This window comes from Electrona antarctica (assembly GCF_951216825.1).
Source record: "Electrona antarctica genome assembly, chromosome: 15".
In the NCBI taxonomy this organism is placed as follows: Eukaryota; Metazoa; Chordata; class Actinopteri; order Myctophiformes; family Myctophidae; genus Electrona; species Electrona antarctica.
The window spans coordinates 18,769,871-18,787,288 of NC_136796.1; the positions used below are offsets into that span (position 1 = coordinate 18,769,871).

A 17,418-nucleotide genomic window follows, 5' to 3' on the forward strand; every position below is an offset into this window, starting at 1 on the left:
GAATGCAACAGCCTTACGTTGATGGGGATGGTTTGGGGAAGACGCAGTTGTCGTGGAAAGGCCAACTTAGCAAAGGAACAATTGTATTTGGCAGCTGATCCAGAGGAGGGCGTGGAGGAGTGGGGTGATGTGGAAGGGGTGTTTGTGTTTCTGGTTCCAGAGATTGTCATGGTTGAGCCTGCAGAAAAGGAGACACAGATAAGGGATGAATCAACCACACAATGTGACATGTCCACCACAGATCATGTGAAAGGTAGTGATATTTCTGGAAAGTGTTAATCAATGTTACTTCCTTTTGTGTGGCTGCAAGTTTGCACAGCAGCAGTTTGTTGTTGAGGGTTCTGAGGAAAAACAGTTTGGTGCCATTGCAGAGTCCGTCTTTGGGGCTGATGTTGCGCAGTAGCATCAAGGGCATTCCTGGCTTGAGGGTGATGAGGTGCCTGGGAAATCCATTGGGGCAGAGGGTGTTGAGGTATTCCACGTTGAACCGCATTCTGTCTTGGTAGTTCTCCAGGGTGTATGTGTAGTGGGACAATGTGATAGTTGTATTAGAGTTATTGAGGTGAAAGTGTAGATGTGAGTGTAGTGCGTTGGTTACCTGTGGTTTCTGCTGTGGCCATTGGCTGTGTTGTAGCCATCATGTGCTGCTGTTTGTCCAGGTTATGCTGAGCTGAGAAATTAAGATGGGAGTGTATGTGACTATATATTCAGTACATGTAGGTATAACATACACACATATGCGTAATGCATTGAGGCAGAGGGCAACATATCTGAGGCCTTACCTCTGGTCCGTCTCACTCTGTCACGTGTTTGCTCCCGCCTGCGCTGACCTGGGTATGGATGTCAGTAGTGTGTGTAGACACAGAGGTACAAAATGTTATCGACATGTTATGCAGAGATATGTAGATAGATGTCTCTATACAGTGTGTCAGGATGCTCGGTACCAAGCAGTAAGGTTATCTGAATAACAGAAGTCAGTACCTCTGGCCTCAGCCACGTCCAATGAAGGTGTGTTGGCCATTTGTGGAGGAGTGCTGCCCTGGTGTTGAGCTGTGAAGTGATGTGTAGAGAGTTATGTAGAGCACAGGGTGTGAGTGTAGTGTACACAATTAATGTAGGTTATGTGATGAAGATACTGCAGTATCTGTGGAGAAAGAAACAGCAGTGTATTGCATTGTGCAATGTGCTGTGCAAAGTGTAGTTTTGAGCAAGTGTACCTGGTACATGTTGTGCTGCAGCTGCTGGAACCAAGCGTTGTGTTGGGGCTGTTGGCGTGTGAGTGGCATGGGAGGGTCCATGTAGTAGTTCAGCTGCTTGATGCATGCATTTGCGTGTAGCTGTTGGCGATGGATGTTTTGCAGACTATACATTGCAGAGGCTGCAGAATTGGGGAAACAGAGAAGGTAGGGATAAAGTATACATTGAGACATCTCCACCAGGTATGTTGTGAATGGAATGACAATGCTATGTTTATGTTTGATTATCAGTTATGTAGACTAATCAACAATGAGACTTGTAAGAATGCAACAGCCTTACGTTGATGGGGATGGTTTGGGGAAGACGCAGTTGTCGTGGAAAGGCCAACTTAGCAAAGGAACAATTGTATTTGGCAGCTGATCCAGAGGAGGGCGTGGAGGAGTGGGGTGATGTGGAAGGGGTGTTTGTGTTTCTGGTTCCAGAGATTGTCATGGTTGAGCCTGCAGAAAAGGAGACACAGATAAGGGATGAATCAACCACACAATGTGACATGTCCACCACAGATCATGTGAAAGGTAGTGATATTTCTGGAAAGTGTTAATCAGTGTTAGCAGCAGTTATGTATTATTCAGAAAAGACATATGTAGAAATGACATGTAGCAATGCAACAGCCTTACCTCAATGGGGATTGTAGGGCCAGGAAGAACAGCGCGAAGCAAGTCTCGAAAAACCACATTGGCAGTATGATGTTCCGGCTGTCCTTCTTTCTGCTTTATGGCATAGGTGAGAGCTTCTGGGTTACCTGTCCTTGAGCTGGCAACATAAAGCTGTCCGTGACTGAAGACAGGGGACGAAAGCCAGACCCCCACTCTTGTAAGTGTCTGGCCTTGGGATTTATTGATGGTGGTGGCAAAAGCGGTGCGGACTGGAAACTGTCGTCTGGCCCACTCAAAGTAGGAATGTCTAGGATCAGGAATGAACTTGATTCGAGGGATCAGGACTTCCTTTTGTGTGGCTGCAAGTTTGCACAGCAGCAGTTTGTTGTTGAGGGTTCTCAGGAAAAACAGTTTGGTGCCATTGCAGAGTCCGTCTTTGGGGCTGATGTTGCGCAGTAGCATCAAGGGCATTCCTGGCTTGAGGGTGATGAGGTGCCTGGGAAATCCATTGGGGCAGAGGGTGTTGAGGTATTCCACGTTAAACCGCATTCTGTCTTGGTAGTTCTCCAGGGTGTCAGCACTGCTCAGGTTGGTTGACAGACCTGGTACCCAGGTCTCCATTAGGTCGTTGATGGCGTCCACGTCCTTGTTGGTAGGGGCAAGTACTGATCGGCCATCCAGCCAGCCGGTAGTAGTGAAGTTGTTGGACATATCTGGAAATATAGTTTGGCAAAACATCTTCATGGAGCACTCCTCCGCTGTGTGGTCATTGTCTGTGTTGCTTTGAATGTGGAAATACCTGTCATCTGGGATGAAGATGAAGTCGTTTGCATCGTTGGCTGTACCATCACCAATGCGGAGTGTCCATTGGTCAAAGGCCTTCAGGTCTTGGTTTTCACTGGCCCTGACTCGCATGTTCTCTGTGAGGCTGGAGACTTGGAAGTGTTGCCAGAGGCCTGAGTTATTGAGGCAGCTGTTGACAATTTGGGCAGGATTAGCCCCTTGAACCACTGGAAGACACTGGCGGAAGTCGCCGGCCAAGATGATGATTTTCCCACCAAATGGACAGTCTGGCTTGTTCATCAGGTCTTTCAGAGTGTAGTCAAGTCCCTCTAGCAAGAAGCGGTGCAGCATGGTTGCCTCATCAATGAGCAGGAGGCGTGCCCGTCGCACCAGCTTGGCTAGGCTGCTTTGAGCTGTGATGTGGAAGGGTGTGTGTTCTGTTGGGTGGAGAGGTGCTTTCATCCGCGAATGGAATGTTCTGCCTAGGTGTAGGAGTTGTGCAGCAATGCCAGTAGTTGCCATGGCAAGGGCAATACAGCCACCAGGTTCCAGACTGCGCACAGCGTCCAGTAGTGCATTGAGTAGGAAGGTCTTACCACAACCGCCACGTGCTGATATGAAGAGTTGTAAGTTGGCCTGTTGCTGGACTGCCGTCATGACAGTGTCGTAAATCTGTTGTTGTGCAGCAGTGAATTGTGGAATTGTTGCCTGTACATTGGCTTTCAGCTGGGCCACATCATAGTCCAGCTCCTCACGGATAAGAGGCTCTTCGATGTTGACCAGCCCATGGACAGTGGCCTTTTCCTCATCTGTCATTTTTTCCAGGAGGAAGTCTTGGAGGTCATGTTCATGTGACTGGAGGCGGACTTGCAGATCCAGTCTCACCATGGTTTTGAGTTGCTGGTCAGTGAAGGTCGTTGCACTCTGCTGTGCTCTCCGCTTGAAGTCATCTGTCCAGTCTGGCCAGAAGTCGTTAAACAGGCTTGCAGGGTTCGCTGGTTGGCAGAAGATGAGGATGATGACGAATAGGGCACGAATCTGGGGGCAGAGGTGAGTGGCAGCAGCCTCAGTAAGGACAGTGGACCACTCTTGGTCATCATCCAACAGGCCAAGCTCCCTGCACACTGCCTGGTAGGTGTCAAGGCGGCTGCCATTGACTGAGTAGAGGTCCTCAAAACTTGTTTTCCCTTTGGAGTGGTCATTGTGGAGGAGCAGTCTCAGGTAGAACACATCTCCAGCTAGGGGGCTGATGGTGTGGACACGGCCAACGGAGAAAGCGTTGTTTTTTCTGAGTTGCCACTTGTTGTTTGTGTAGGTGTATTTGTGAGGCATGTCAACATAGCGCTGCATGGTCATAGGGTTGTAATCTGGACCTTTGGCTGTCTTCTGTTGAGCATTCAGTTTGAAGAAAGCAGTCAACTCTGTCTGTCTGCCCTGCTCCACCACATTCTCCTCATCACCCTCGGCGAAAACGACGTATTGCTCGTGTTCCAGATGCAAGCGGAGGACTTGAACAGGAGGCTTGTTGGCGGATATGGGGAATGCGAAGAGTTTCCAGCAGGCCTCACTTGAGCCAACAGAACGCATGTCTTCATAGTCCCTAATCTCATCACGGGCAGCCTGGGCGCCCTCAACTTCAACACAAACCATTGCACGGTCCGGCCCCTTGGTCACATATTTGTAGAGATATTTGGCCGCAAGTGCAGAGATGCATACTTCTACGTTGATGTGGCAGTTGTATCGGAGGCTGAGGTAGGGGTTGTAGGGCACTACCCAACTGTTGTTGATGTGGTTCCCATTTTTTTGTGCAGTTCGGCCACCATTATCTGGAGAGCGACGGCGGTAGATAGGATAACTTGTTTCGTCACCAACTGTTGTTCTGGGCTGGAAGGGTTTGGGGAAGTTCTTCTTGCAGGCTTTGCAGTTGGAGCCGGCTTTCTTCTCCATGCAGGGATTGTTGGGATGCTCTTGTCCACAGGGACCGTGGATCATGTTAGCAAGTACAATGTCCCACAGTGGCTGGCGCCTTGCTTTTTCTTGGGCAGAGATCCCATTTTCATGCGGGTCAGGGGGAAGTTCTGCACAGACAATTTGGTCCACTTGGGCTGGTGTCTTGGGTTTGTCCTGCTCTGCTAGAATGAGGAGGATGTGCGAGTGAGGCAAGCCGCGTTTTTGAAATTCTATGACCCAGAGGTGGGCAATGGCTAGGCCAAAGATGTGTCTTTTGATGAGGTCATCCATGATCTGATCTTTCTTTAGTTTGAATACCCGGGCCACCAGGTCAGGTCGGTCTTGGGGTGTCTGGCCAGGGGTGAGGGCAGCTACGATCTCTGGCCAGTGAGGATTGCAGGTGACCGTGATGAAAAGGTCTGGCTTTCGCATGTGGCGGACTATGGCCATAGCGTCCTGGAACTTGCTGTGGTACCAGCGTGGACTGCCATGGAAAGAGCTAGCAAGGATGACTCTACCCACAGCATGTTCCTGCTCATTGTGGTGGACAGAGTGAGATGGAGCACTCCGTTCCCGTCTACGCACAGCCACAACCTGTTGTAGTTGTTTGAAGCTGTCAGCCCGTAATGTCTTCTGGTTATGGCGCTGCCAAGTCAGCCTCTGGTTCTCGCATGTTATCCAGGCATTGAGGATCCATTCTTGGAACAGTCTGCCTGCCTGGAAAAGGTAGTCGCTCGCAGTGTGACGACTGTTCATGTGATAGGCAAAGAACTCACGGGCTGTGAGCCTTTTTTCATCATCCACATGCTTGAGAGCACAGTGCCAGCCAGATGTCCCTTCAATGAAGAGGAGGGTGAAGTGGAGGGGCATGGCTTTGGGATGGCAGTCAGATATGATTTTCAGACCTCCACCACGTAAGTGGATGACCAGATCATGTGCCTGTTCGTTGGTGACAATGCAAAGTTCTTGGAGATTGGAGGGGGCATTGTAAACACCGGAATGTCCTCCCTGTGGCCTGGCTGCAGCACTTATGACAATAGTGCCTCGCTGTAGTTGTTCTTCTGGGGTTTCAAGGATTTGCTTGAAATCTTGGACAAATATATTGTGCAGGTGAATAACTTGCTGCACAGTGTGCAGCAGCTGCGCCATTGTGTCCTTGTCAGCAGTGGATGTTCTGGCGGGGAGTGTCATGTTTGCAAATCTGGTGGTGTTTTCCAGACTTGGGTCGAGGACATAAAGTTGGGCAAACACAGCAACAGCACCAGGTTCTGGTTGGAGTGGCCCGATGCGCTGGATTACCTTTCCTTGGAAAATGACAGTGGGAGTGAAGCGTGTGAATGTTTTCTCTTTGACCGCAATACTGGAGAGGCAGACAGCGTTGTTGATGACACGGCTGTGTTTCCGAAACAGTTTTGCCTGAGGGGTATCGTCAAACCACAGATCATTGATGGCCTGTGGGGGCCTAGGGAAGGCTGGTAGGCAAACCTTTCCATTCAAGCAGCAGATACTGGAGGTCTCGTTTTTGAATGTGAATGCGTGACAGTGGTCACACACACAGTTGAGCTGGCCAATACTCTGTGGTGTGTCGGAGAGTTGGTTGATAGTTAGTTGGCCGCTGAGAATCTGCGCAGTGCAAGTTGCAATTTTGGCAGCAACTTGTGATTGTCGTCTTGCTGGCTGATGGGAACTGCCTGTGAAGGTAAATGGAAAGTATGGTGTGAAGTTAATTTCATGAGAGTCATGCAATAAGTAGATTGTGGTCAGTATGTGAATGTGATGTTTTTGTTGAGGCAGGCAATGGAAATGTGTGGAGGCATTAAATTGAACTGTGTGTATGTGTAGTGGGACAATGTGATAGTTGTATTAAGAGTTATTGAGGTGAAAGTGTAGATGTGAGTGTAGTGCGTTGGTTACCTGTGGTTTCTGCTGTGGCCATTGGCTGTGTTGTAGCCATCATGTGCTGCTGTTTGTCCAGGTTATGCTGAGCTGAGAAATTAAGATGGGAGTGTATGTGACTATATATTCAGTACATGTAGGTATAACATACACACATATGCGTAATGCATTGAGGCAGAGGGCAACATATCTGAGGCCTTACCTCTGGTCCGTCTCATTCTGTCACGTGTTTGCTCCCGCCTGCGCTGAACTGGGTATGGATGTCAGTAGTGTGTGTAGACACAGAGGTACAAAATGTTATCGACATGTTATGCAGAGATATGTAGATAGATGTCTCTATACAGTGTGTCAGGATGCTCGGTACCAAGCAGTAAGGTTATCTGAATAACAGAAGTCAGTACCTCTGGCCTCAGCCACGTCCAATGAAGGTGTGTTGGCCATTTGAAAGTGTAGATGTGAGTGTAGTGCGTTGGTTACCTGTGGTTTCTGCTGTGGCCATTGGCTGTGTTGTAGCCATCATGTGCTGCTGTTTGTCCAGGTTATGCTGAGCTGAGAAATTAAGATGGGAGTGTATGTGACTATATATTCAGTACATGTAGGTATAACATACACACATATGCGTAATGCATTGCGGCAGAGGGCAACATATCTGAGGCCTTACCTCTGGTCCGTCTCATTCTGTCACGTGTTTGCTCCCGCCTGCGCTGAACTGGGTATGGATGTCAGTAGTGTGTGTAGACACAGAGGTACAAAATGTTATCGACATGTTATGCAGAGATATGTAGATAGATGTCTCTATACAGTGTGTCAGGATGCTCGGTACCAAGCAGTAAGGTTATCTGAATAACAGAAGTCAGTACCTCTGGCCTCAGCCACGTCCAATGAAGGTGTGTTGGCCATTTGTGGAGGAGTGCTGCCCTGGTGTTGAGCTGTGAAGTGATGTGTAGAGAGATAGTATGAGTTAAGTAGAGCACAGGGTGTGAGTGTAGTGTACACAATTAATGTAGGTTATGTGATGAAGATACTGCAGTATCTGTGGAGAAAGAAACAGCAGTGTATTGCATTGTGCAATGTGCTGTGCAAAGTGTAGTTTTGAGCAAGTTTACCTGGTACATGTTGTGCTGCAGCTGCTGGAACCAAGCGTTGTGTTGGGGCTGTTGGCGTGTGAGTGGCGTGGGAGGGTCCATGTAGTAGTTCAGCTGCTTGATGCATGCATTTGCGTGTAGCTGTTGGCGATGGATGTTTTGCACAGTATGTGAGTGTAGTGGACACAATGCAGTAGGGGTAAATTTGAGTGCAACATATGTGAATGCATTACCTCTGGTGTCATGCAGGTGCAAAGTAGGGGTGTGGAGCAGTCGCGGTGTAGTCGCGTCATCAAGGCGTTCTGCTGTGAAGTGAGACAATCATCATCAAGTTGTGCTGCTATGACATGGTGCTGTGTGATGGGTCCCTGCCGCCACACAGTAAATAGAAAGGTGTCAGTGTACTGGGTACCTGTGGGCTGGGTGTCTTCCAATGAGCGGGTGTGTGTGTGGCCACGTAGAGTGTCGCGAGCAGGGTTGTGGTGGAAGTTTGGATCCTCATTGCGTTGTTCTGTGGAGTGTGATTGGACAGCATGCATGAGTTAGTGTAAACTGGTCACGTGTGGGAAACTGGTTACGTGTGGTACGATGTTAGTAAATGGTGGTACACACACAGTGAAGGAGTACGTGTGTGCACAGTGTGCACAGACGCACACATGTATTGTGCAGTGCAAGTGTTTGTGGAAGGTTGTTAGAGCACATGTACCTTGTGCGGATGGTGCTGTACCTTGTGCGGATGGTGCGTGGTGTTGTCTGGCAGCTGTGTGCAAGCGTATTTGGGTGGCGTTTGCCGTTCGGTATCCAAGGGATGATGTGCGTTTCTTCGGCATGGCTTTGTATGTAGCTGAAGTGGTTGAAAGAAGTGTTTTATGCATTGACGACAAATTATGAAATTATAGTTATGGTATGAGGCAAATAATGGCATTTTTGGCAACAGCGGAATTGTTAGCAGCCCTCATTTTCAGCATTGACAACATGAAGACAGAATTGGGTGGCAATAGAGCGTCGCAGTCCCGCCTCCTACCCGGGACCAGGAAATGAAATCCAATGCATTATTCTCATAGACATTTCGTAAAGTATTTATTTAAAGACGGTTACGCCGCGGACAAAGCCAACTCGAGTCGTGACAACTCATGACAACACAAACAATATTTTGGACCAAACAAATAATTAGAAAGAAGAAAAACAACAAAAAAAGTGTTGTAACCTGCCGTTTTTTTCTTCTTTCTAATTATTTGTTTGGTCCAAAATATTGTTTGTGTTGTCATGAGTTGTCACGACTCGAGTTGGCTTTGTCCGCGGCGTAACAGTCTTTAAATAAATACTTTACGAAATGTCTATGAGAATAATGCATTGGCTTTCATTTCCTGGGCCCGGGTAGGAGGCGGGACTGCGACGCTCTATAGCTGTTGTACATGAGACATGGCGGCGTGTTATTATGCTTGTAATGATGCTAGTGTTATTATTAATATTGTTATTGTCATGCTATTTGTAAGAGCATAATTGGCAACAGCCCAATTGTTAGCAGCCTGTATTGTTAGCAGGCGTTATTTTCAGCATTGCCAACATAAATGGAGAATTGTGTGGCAATAGCTGTTGTACATGAGACATGGCATTATCAGCTGTTGATGCTGTTGATGCATCAACAGAATCATAACGTGGCTGATTCAGGAAGCTTATCTGCTTTTTTGTGTTTGTTTTTAACGTCGTATAAAAGCATATAAGTATGCGGACGTGTCTGAGGTTTATAACAAACCAAACCGTTTGAAATTCGGTTGTAAATTGAGCAAGTTATGGTCATGTAAGAGTACATCATAGACACAATGTTATGTGGGCCGAGGTAAGATGGCCGCCACGTGACGACGTCGCTCTTTTTTTTTTTTTTTAAGGTCGTATAAAAGCATATAAGTATGCGGACGTCTCTGAGGTTTATAACAAACCAAACCGTTTGAAATTCGGTTGTAAATTGAGCAAGTTATGGTCATTTAAGAGTACATCATAGACACAATGGGTGGGCGCCACGTAACGACGTCGCTCGCCATTGTTTAACAGCGCGGGTGAGCTATGTAGAGTTGATATATATCTATATCTATGGTTATGATGCTATTAATAATAGCATTAGCAGCTGTTTATGTTGTTGTTATGCTATTAATAATAGCATTAGCAGCTGTGTTTCAGTATCGACACACGTAGCAAGCACACACAATACACACACACGCGCACGCACCCTTAAATTGTAGTTAACTTACCTGTAATGGTGGAAAGAGGCGTAGTGGTCGTGTCCAAGTGAGTAGTGAAAGTGCTGTGAAGAAGGGTGTCGTGGTCGAGGGGGACAGCGATACGCAATTCAATGCAATGCGAGAGTCCGGCCCGCGCGCAATTGTCGTGTTTTCATGAATTAAACTGTGTATGTAATCGCGCCGATCTCCAGCCAAGTTAGAATCGGTGTGTGTGTGCGCTCGCGGTGTGTGTGTGTGTGTGTGTAACTTGTGGCGGTCCAACCGGATGTGAAATCCGTAACCAAAGCTGTCGGGGGTCACGTGGTTGGCTGTGAGCAAATGGGAGAGGGAATGTGTGTGTGAGGGTGTGTGTGTGCGCTCGCGGTGTGTGTGTGTGTGTAACTTGTGGCGGTCCAACCGGATGTGAAATCCGTAACCAAAGCTGTCGGGGGTCACGTGGTTGGCTGTGAGCAAATGGGAGAGGGGATGTAGTGTTGCCAGGTCCTTTGCCAGTTCCGCGTATTGTAAGCGAGTGGTAGTGTGTGTAAGTAGCGTGTTGAATGGCATTGTTGTGTGCTTGTTTTCATAGACGTGGCAACAAATTAGTAAGAGTAGGCAATGGGAGAAAAGGATGCAGTGTTGCCAGGTCCGCGAGTTTTAAGCGTGTTGTAGTGTGTGTGAGGAGCGTGTTGTTTTCTGCGCTTGTTTGCATAGACCTGGCAACAGTGGGCCGTGTGTGAGTGGGGGGGTGTCGGTGCTTGTGGCGTGTTTGTGTTTATTATTGATATTGATGTTGTTTGTGAGTGTGGACGGGAGGCGGCTCTAGTGGCAGTGCAATGACAGTTTTTACGCGGGTATTGTTGACTGTGGCCGTGCGGCGCGACATGAGGAGATAGCCGTGGATCGACGCGGAGGGTAAGGCTGTGTCGTGTTAGTGTGTTTTTTGCAGTGTGTGTTGCAGCGTGTTGCAGCGTGTCAGTGACGTAGTAGCTGGTGACTTTATTTTCCTACTTGGGCACACCTTCTAGGGCACACCTTCTCAAATGTATAATAGATGTTTCTCAGCGTGTTTCTCTGCTGTCAGAAAACAGCCTCCTATACCTGTACAGTCGAAAAAATAAGCCATGCAGTTGCTCAATATTGATTCATTTCACATTGTCTAATGACATCTAGATGTAAATGTCTAGTTGAAAGTGTGTATTTAGGAACTCCGGAGTGATGCAATGAGGATAGCGATTCTCTATAACCAATCTGTAGTCTGCAGTGTTTTCACGTCACCTTTTGATACCACCGCGTACCTTTGCCCAAAAAAATAAACGCAAGTTGATCCTTTGTCTCTGATGTGTCTCCACCAGCGGCCATGCCTTTTAATTCAACCCTTTGTCTCTGTGTCTCCACCAGAGCCCATGCGGGCCTTGCGGGGCCTGACGGCCACAGAGATCGAGCCCCGGCAGCTGGCCTTGCAGTGGGAGCCCCTGGGCTACAACCTGACCCGCTGCCACACCTACTCGCTGTCCCTGTGCTACCGCTACTCCACGCCAACAGGAGGCGGCGGGGGGAACAACGCCACGGTCAGAGAGTGCCTATCGGTGGAGGGCAACACGTCTCGCTTCACGCTGAGAGACCTGCCGCCCTTCCACTCCGTCCACGTCCGCCTGGCGCTGGCCAACCCCGAGGGCAAGAAGGAGAGCCGAGAGGTCACCTTCCAGACGGAGGAAGACAGTGAGTGTTCAAACTGCATCATTATTTATTTTCATTTTCTTTCTTTAAATGTTCTTTTGCTCCCCAATTTATGTTTCCAATACACATGATACACACAGAGGTAATAATAATAATATCTGGGACTTATATAGCGCTTTTCATGGTACTCAAAGACGCTTTACATGTGTGGTGGCTGAGGGGGAACATAAGAAAAGGACAACTTTATTAGAAAGAAACAAGTAAAATATGAATTAAAAACCAGTTAAAATCAGCTTGGAAATGCGATTTTACAGGTGGGTTTTCAGTACGGTTTTGAAGGTGGGGAGGGAGGGGGCATCACTGATGTGTTTGGGGAGTGTGTTCCAGAGGGTAGAGGTGTCCACAGAGAAGCTGCTGTCGCCCCAGGTTTTTTTTTAGTTTTTTTTATCCCACGATTTTGCAACCCAGTTTTTTCACCCAGTGCCAATTATCTAATGTAATCCTGGGTGCTACACTTCCTCTGCCAACCTGGGGGGGGCAGCGGACTGACCTCATGCCTCCTTCTATGCATGAGGAGTCCAAGCTGCTTCTTTTCACCTGACAGGGGGGAATTTCCCTGGCCGGACGTAGCGCGTGGAAGGAACATGTTATTCCGACCAGTTCCTTTCCCCTCCATCAGGCGCCCTGGCTGGCCAGGGGGAGGTAGTTTTAGAGACCAGGATTACTGCATGTTTTTGTGAGGGTACCTACCCTAGGAGACACGGGGAGAACATGCAAACTCCACGCACGTCGCCCCAGGTTTTGAGCATGATCTTCTTGGGGATCACAAGGAGGCTGGCGTCGCACCAAAAGGCACCCTTTCCCCGTGCGTCATGACGCACGGTCCACGGGTCGCGGTGAACTGCCCACTCCTGCTCACTACTGGAATGACACTTGGTGACATTCTTTATATGTCATGGTCCATGAAGCAAGTGGAACATTATTGTTTTCATTTCCTGAAACGTAATGTACTGTCATACTTTCACACACAACACTTTATACTGCTGTGCAGCGGAAGACATTTAGCGAGGGTGCTCCTAATTGTATGCACCCGCACATCGCTCTCTCAGACAAGAGCTAATACATGTGCAAAACACTGAAGGGCCTGCAGTGAGAAATACTCCATGGTATCAAATTAATTATTTGCTCTGACTTGTTCAGTTAACTCACATGTGTGTCAAGCCATAATTCACCCTTTTCTTGATATTTCTGGTGAAACGTTTTCATTTGAACAGATCTAACAGTTCTCCAATCTCTCGGTCAGACAGTACAGGAACGACTGTCAGACTTGGAGATAACCGTAATTGAAACCCAGCTGGTGAAAGTTACCCCTGTGTCTCTTTCTTGTTGAGCTCCACAGTCAAACGTGGCTGCAATGCTTTGTGCTACACAGGGAGCAGATTTGACTGTCAATGATCAGCAACAGGATTTGTCTCAAGTGTCCTCTGTCTGACTCACACAGAAACACACACACTCACGTGCATATGTGTGCAGCATGCACAGACATGCAAACGCAGCCAGAGGGAGAAAGCGATACAGACAAGTTATCATTGGAAATTATCTGAATTGTCTTTTATGGACATTACTCTTTTTGATGGGAATTTCCTTCTGTGCTGTTCGGAACATGCCCTTCATGGAGTGAGACATAAAGGACATAATTTTCTCTCCGGATATAAGTCCTGTTTGTGGCTGTTTTGGCTACGGTCCCTGCTTTTTTTTTGTTTTTGCTAAATAAGAAAAATGGCGTGTCATCCTCTAAAGACTTGGTGCTCTGTTATCAGACTGGAGGGAAGCCTGCAGCGCTGGCACACACAATCCCAATTCATGCAGCAGGACCAGTCTGCATGCCCCTTCAGCACTTTCCTTCCAAAACATCTTGCTCTTTCCCCTTTCGTTTAAGTTATTTTATCTCTGTCCAATGTGTTTTTATCCTCTGGCCTACAGGCATAAGAGTCCATTAGTGTTGTGTCCACATGCTGTTTGTTACTGAGAACGCTGTTTTGTTACTTTCTCTCTGTAGTCTGCATTAACGTTCAAGTCCACGTTGCTGTTTCTTACTGAGAAATCGGTTGTGTTTCTTTCTCTCTGTAGTTCCTGGTGGCATCGCTCCAGAATCGCTGACCTTGACCCCATTGGACGATATGATCTTCCTCAAGTGGGAGGAGCCTGTGGAGCCTAATGGCCTCATCTTACGATATGAGGTAAGCCATCTGAACAGACTCCTGTGGGCGCAATGCTAACACCAAGGCATTCCAATCCAGCCTATATGCAAGATCACCACGGAACATCATCACACACAAATGTTTCTCAAACGTCTCAGATGGCTTTTGCCTTTTCATTCAGTCAGCCACTTGAGTCTACTCATATTCGGCCTAACTTGTCCACTCTAGCTCGTTGTCACATCGTTGCTCAATCAATGACTGTGATGATCAATGATGTGCCAGAGAGTCTTTATTTTTAATATTGACCTAAATATAACACTAGTATATCAACACACATTTATCACCTTCTGTCCTCTAAACTGCACACTGGTGGTGGTTTAGGTATATAGTGGAATTTTGTAGTGTGTGTGACTGACTGGTTTTGCTTGCATTGACTGTTCAACAATGTGGGAGAGTGGAGAGGTGCACAGTGCACACCTCCACGCAAGTGTCATTATTCATTTCAGAATTTAAAAAAGGGAAAAAAAGTCTATTCCTGCACAGTCTCCGAATGCTATATAGAGTCTGGAACTACACCTCCCGAAATCCAAGTAATCTGTTCACAAAAATCTATTTTAAAATGTCTTCAGAGCTTTTTTTTTATTTCTGCTAAGCAGCAAGCTTTATATGATTTTGATTTATATTAGGATACATTTGCGTGACTGTAAAGATGAAACGGAAGTGGGGAGGAGGCTCCACTTACACTTTATATTTGACTCATGATAGAGCTTCGGTTGCGACCAGACTACCCTCTAGTCTAGAATGATGCCCTAGGCCTATGTCGCCGACCCTGTTCTTTCACCTCTCTAAACCATTGCAGGTGGGGGATGGATGCTGCTTCACCATCAATATCTATTTTGTTCACAGGCAGTCAATAATGACTCAGTGAAGAGATATGTCCTCACTTTCAAAGATAGCTCTCTCCTTTCAACACCGTTTCACCCTTTGATTTAACATAGCTTGACTTTGTATGGTTTGCTGCTGAAGAGGCGTAGCCGCCTAGAATAGAGTTTGTCTCTATCTGTGTGTGTGTCTGTTTCACTGTTCCCATGCACAAAAGTAGATCAATCACAGCTCAGCTCACGCTGCTCCATGCATCCAGTGAATTGCAAGCCCAAGCTCCATATAGGCAAAGTTATCAATGTTGGCACACAAGGCTCACCATACGTGTTAGCACATAGCGTCTGTGTCTTGTTTTTGAGGGGCGCCTCCTATATGTAGTTTATCTCCCGACCACCTAGCCAGATATTATCCCGCTTATTACATGGCTACCTAACATAAATTAATACATTGACCCAAAACACAACAAAAAAACTATTCCATAAGTTTGCGCTGGCTGCGTCTGGCCAACTGCAGGGCTGGAGCACTGTCGGAAAACAAGGAAGTGAGTTGATCAAATAGAATCCATTTTCGGGTACTGCTTCGTCTATTTCTCGCTCAAATGTTTTCAAAAATATTTTTGAGAGCAATGTTTAGCTGTAAATTACATTGTGTGTCGCTAGTGTGTGTGTGTGTTTACATGGCTGGCTGTCATGATGGAAACAGCAGTAAATCAAGCGGGCGCAGCCGCACAGCTGGTGCTCAGAGGGTTTGATTAGGCAGAGGTCTGTTATAAAGCGGATCGGTCATTATCAAGACATAACATACCGCTGAATTCAGCGATTGACCAATCAGAATCAAGCATTCAACCAAGCCATGTAATAAACAGGTTTAATGTTTGTTTGTAGTTCTGTATGTTTGTAGTTCTGTATGTTTGTTTTAAAAATGCCATTGACAATGAAGGGAAAATTGTGTCATCTTGTCCCTAACACAAACATTAAATGCCATTAACAATAAAGAGAATGTAATGTTTGTGTTGGCATCGTTTGTTTTATATCACCATTACATCACCTAATCAACATGAGTTAGACTTTTATATATTAGCGCCCCTCACTTCACACGGGTGTGATTTTTGTTAGTTCATTCCTCCGGTAGAAATCCAGCGATACACAGGAGTCCCAACCATGAAATGGAAGGATATTTCACAGTCCATACAATTTATAAATTCTTAAGGTAATTAGATATAACCCCAGACTCCAGGCTGTAATTACATGGCGGACACGCATTATAATTACTTATTTGCCTAAGAGATGTCTCCACAAGGGGGCACCTTTAAATGTTTCGAATTCATTATTGATGGCCTCATGCCACGCACAGCGTGAGCTGCATAAGAGGAAATGTATTTCCTACACATTGTAGTTTTTTTTTGTTTTTTTATAATTTTTATCCCACAATTTTGTAACCCATTTTTCACCCCTGTGTCAATTATCTAATGTGATCCTGGGCTCTACACACCCTCCGCCAACCTAGTCCCCATATATGGGGGACATGGGGAGAGCAACGGACTGGGGTGGGGGTCTGGGGGTGGGGGTTGGGTGGGGGTCCGGGGAGTCCGGGGGTGGGGGTTGGTTGGAGGGATGCAGTGAGAAGGACACTGGTTCAGGATGAAACGCGAGGTAGAACAATCGGGCTGTGACACACAGGAAAGAGTGAATTATAGAGTTCCATCTGTGTCTCGTACAAAACAGAAGATAATAAGTACGAATTTGGCGAGGGGAAGTAATGACGGTCATGTGGAAAAATAAATTGCCCATTTTAATAATAATAATAATAACAATGTCGTTGTGTGCTGGGAGGGAGTCAGAGTTTGCTGGGCACCTGGCAACAGTGCCACGCAGAGACATCAGGTCTGTGGGTGGCGAGGGCGTAAGTAGGCACTATAACACCTGAACAGCACAAATCCACCAACACCTTCCTGGCTGGTTCTGCCCAAAATGACAGCGATGCCATGTTGTTCTCATCGTTACATGTGTTTTCATATCCGTTGATTTATAGACTGTTCACAGCTGAACGTTTCTAAAATAAGACCAGACCAGGTAAACGGAACAAAAATCTCAAAATAAGGTGAACAAATTATGATCCTTTCTGTGAAGTGCTGCCAATTATGCAGGTACGTACAGGATCACAGTTAGTCAACCGGTTAGCTTACATCAGCATAAGATTTACTGGATCCACACCGATAAGCAGCATCTCGCACCACTCGCTCTAGAGATGAATTTGCAACAGGCTGTTCATCACAGTAAACAGGTATTACATCCTTGCTGTGTTGACATTCTTCTCAGCTCTGCACCAAACTGCCATGGCAACAAAGAAACAACATAACGGTGTTAATCCCCGGCTGTGTTTTTATTTGTTTCCTGTTGTCAGATCTCCTACCAGAGCATTGAGTCGTCTGACCCGAGCATCAACGTGCCGGGGCCCAGACGCACCGTCTCCAAGCTGAGGAACGAGACCTACCACATGTTCTCAGGCCTGCACCCAGGAACCACCTACCTGGTGTCTGTCCGCGCCCGCACCGCCAAGGGCTTCGGCCAGACGGCCCTCACAGAGATCACCACCAACATTTCTGGTGAGCTGGTTTGCTTGACTAGCGGATCGTTTGTGGCATGGCAGCCGTTCGGAACGCAAGCTTGTTCTGAGTGAGCCAGTTCTAGAGAACTGCTCATCCGATAGACTTCACATAACAGTGCACTTCCTTGGGTCCTCACTCCTCAGCAATATGTGAAGGAGGACGGAAATACAGTCAGAAATACCTGTAAATGTATAGATATTAGATACTGTAGATACATTTGGAGAGTAAAGTGCAGACAGAGGTGTAAAATTATTGTATTTG

The 17,418-nt window shown here is 47.0% G+C and overlaps 2 protein-coding genes across 9 annotated transcripts in view; one reads left to right on the forward strand and one right to left on the reverse strand.

Annotated features, from left to right (window-relative positions):
• Nucleotides 1-17,418, forward strand: part of LOC306938973 (receptor-type tyrosine-protein phosphatase U-like) — a 170,806-nt gene that overhangs the window by 96,686 nt on the left and 56,702 nt on the right. For all 3 annotated transcript variants that reach the window (XM_079523387.1, XM_079523388.1, XM_079523389.1), the window contains 3 exons: nucleotides 11,188-11,508; nucleotides 13,597-13,706; nucleotides 16,953-17,154. In XM_079523387.1, coding sequence (XP_079379513.1) covers nucleotides 11,188-11,508; nucleotides 13,597-13,706; nucleotides 16,953-17,154 — 633 coding nt within the window. The remainder of the gene's footprint in view (nucleotides 1-11,187; nucleotides 11,509-13,596; nucleotides 13,707-16,952; nucleotides 17,155-17,418) is intronic.
• LOC306938972 (uncharacterized protein) lies at nucleotides 428-10,017 on the reverse strand. Of its 6 annotated transcripts, none has more exons than XM_079523381.1 (17): nucleotides 9,817-10,017; nucleotides 8,274-8,411; nucleotides 7,980-8,078; nucleotides 7,801-7,872; nucleotides 7,589-7,708; nucleotides 7,343-7,411; nucleotides 7,144-7,191; nucleotides 6,960-7,031; nucleotides 6,685-6,732; nucleotides 6,501-6,572; nucleotides 1,875-6,277; nucleotides 1,537-1,697; nucleotides 1,218-1,378; nucleotides 982-1,050; nucleotides 783-830; nucleotides 599-670; nucleotides 428-440 (listed from the first exon to the last, which is right to left on the reverse strand). In XM_079523381.1, exons 2-12 carry the CDS (start codon nucleotides 8,395-8,397, stop codon nucleotides 1,686-1,688), a joined length of 5,139 nt encoding a protein of 1,712 aa, XP_079379507.1. In that variant the 5' UTR covers nucleotides 8,398-8,411; nucleotides 9,817-10,017; the 3' UTR covers nucleotides 428-440; nucleotides 599-670; nucleotides 783-830; nucleotides 982-1,050; nucleotides 1,218-1,378; nucleotides 1,537-1,685. The 6 variants fall into 6 exon arrangements, with proteins under 6 accessions (XP_079379507.1, XP_079379511.1, XP_079379510.1 ...); XM_079523385.1 differs by lacking the exon at nucleotides 428-440 and adding an exon at nucleotides 490-508 and having other exon boundaries at nucleotides 7,801-7,869; nucleotides 8,295-8,411; XM_079523384.1 differs by lacking the exon at nucleotides 428-440 and adding an exon at nucleotides 490-508 and having other exon boundaries at nucleotides 8,295-8,411.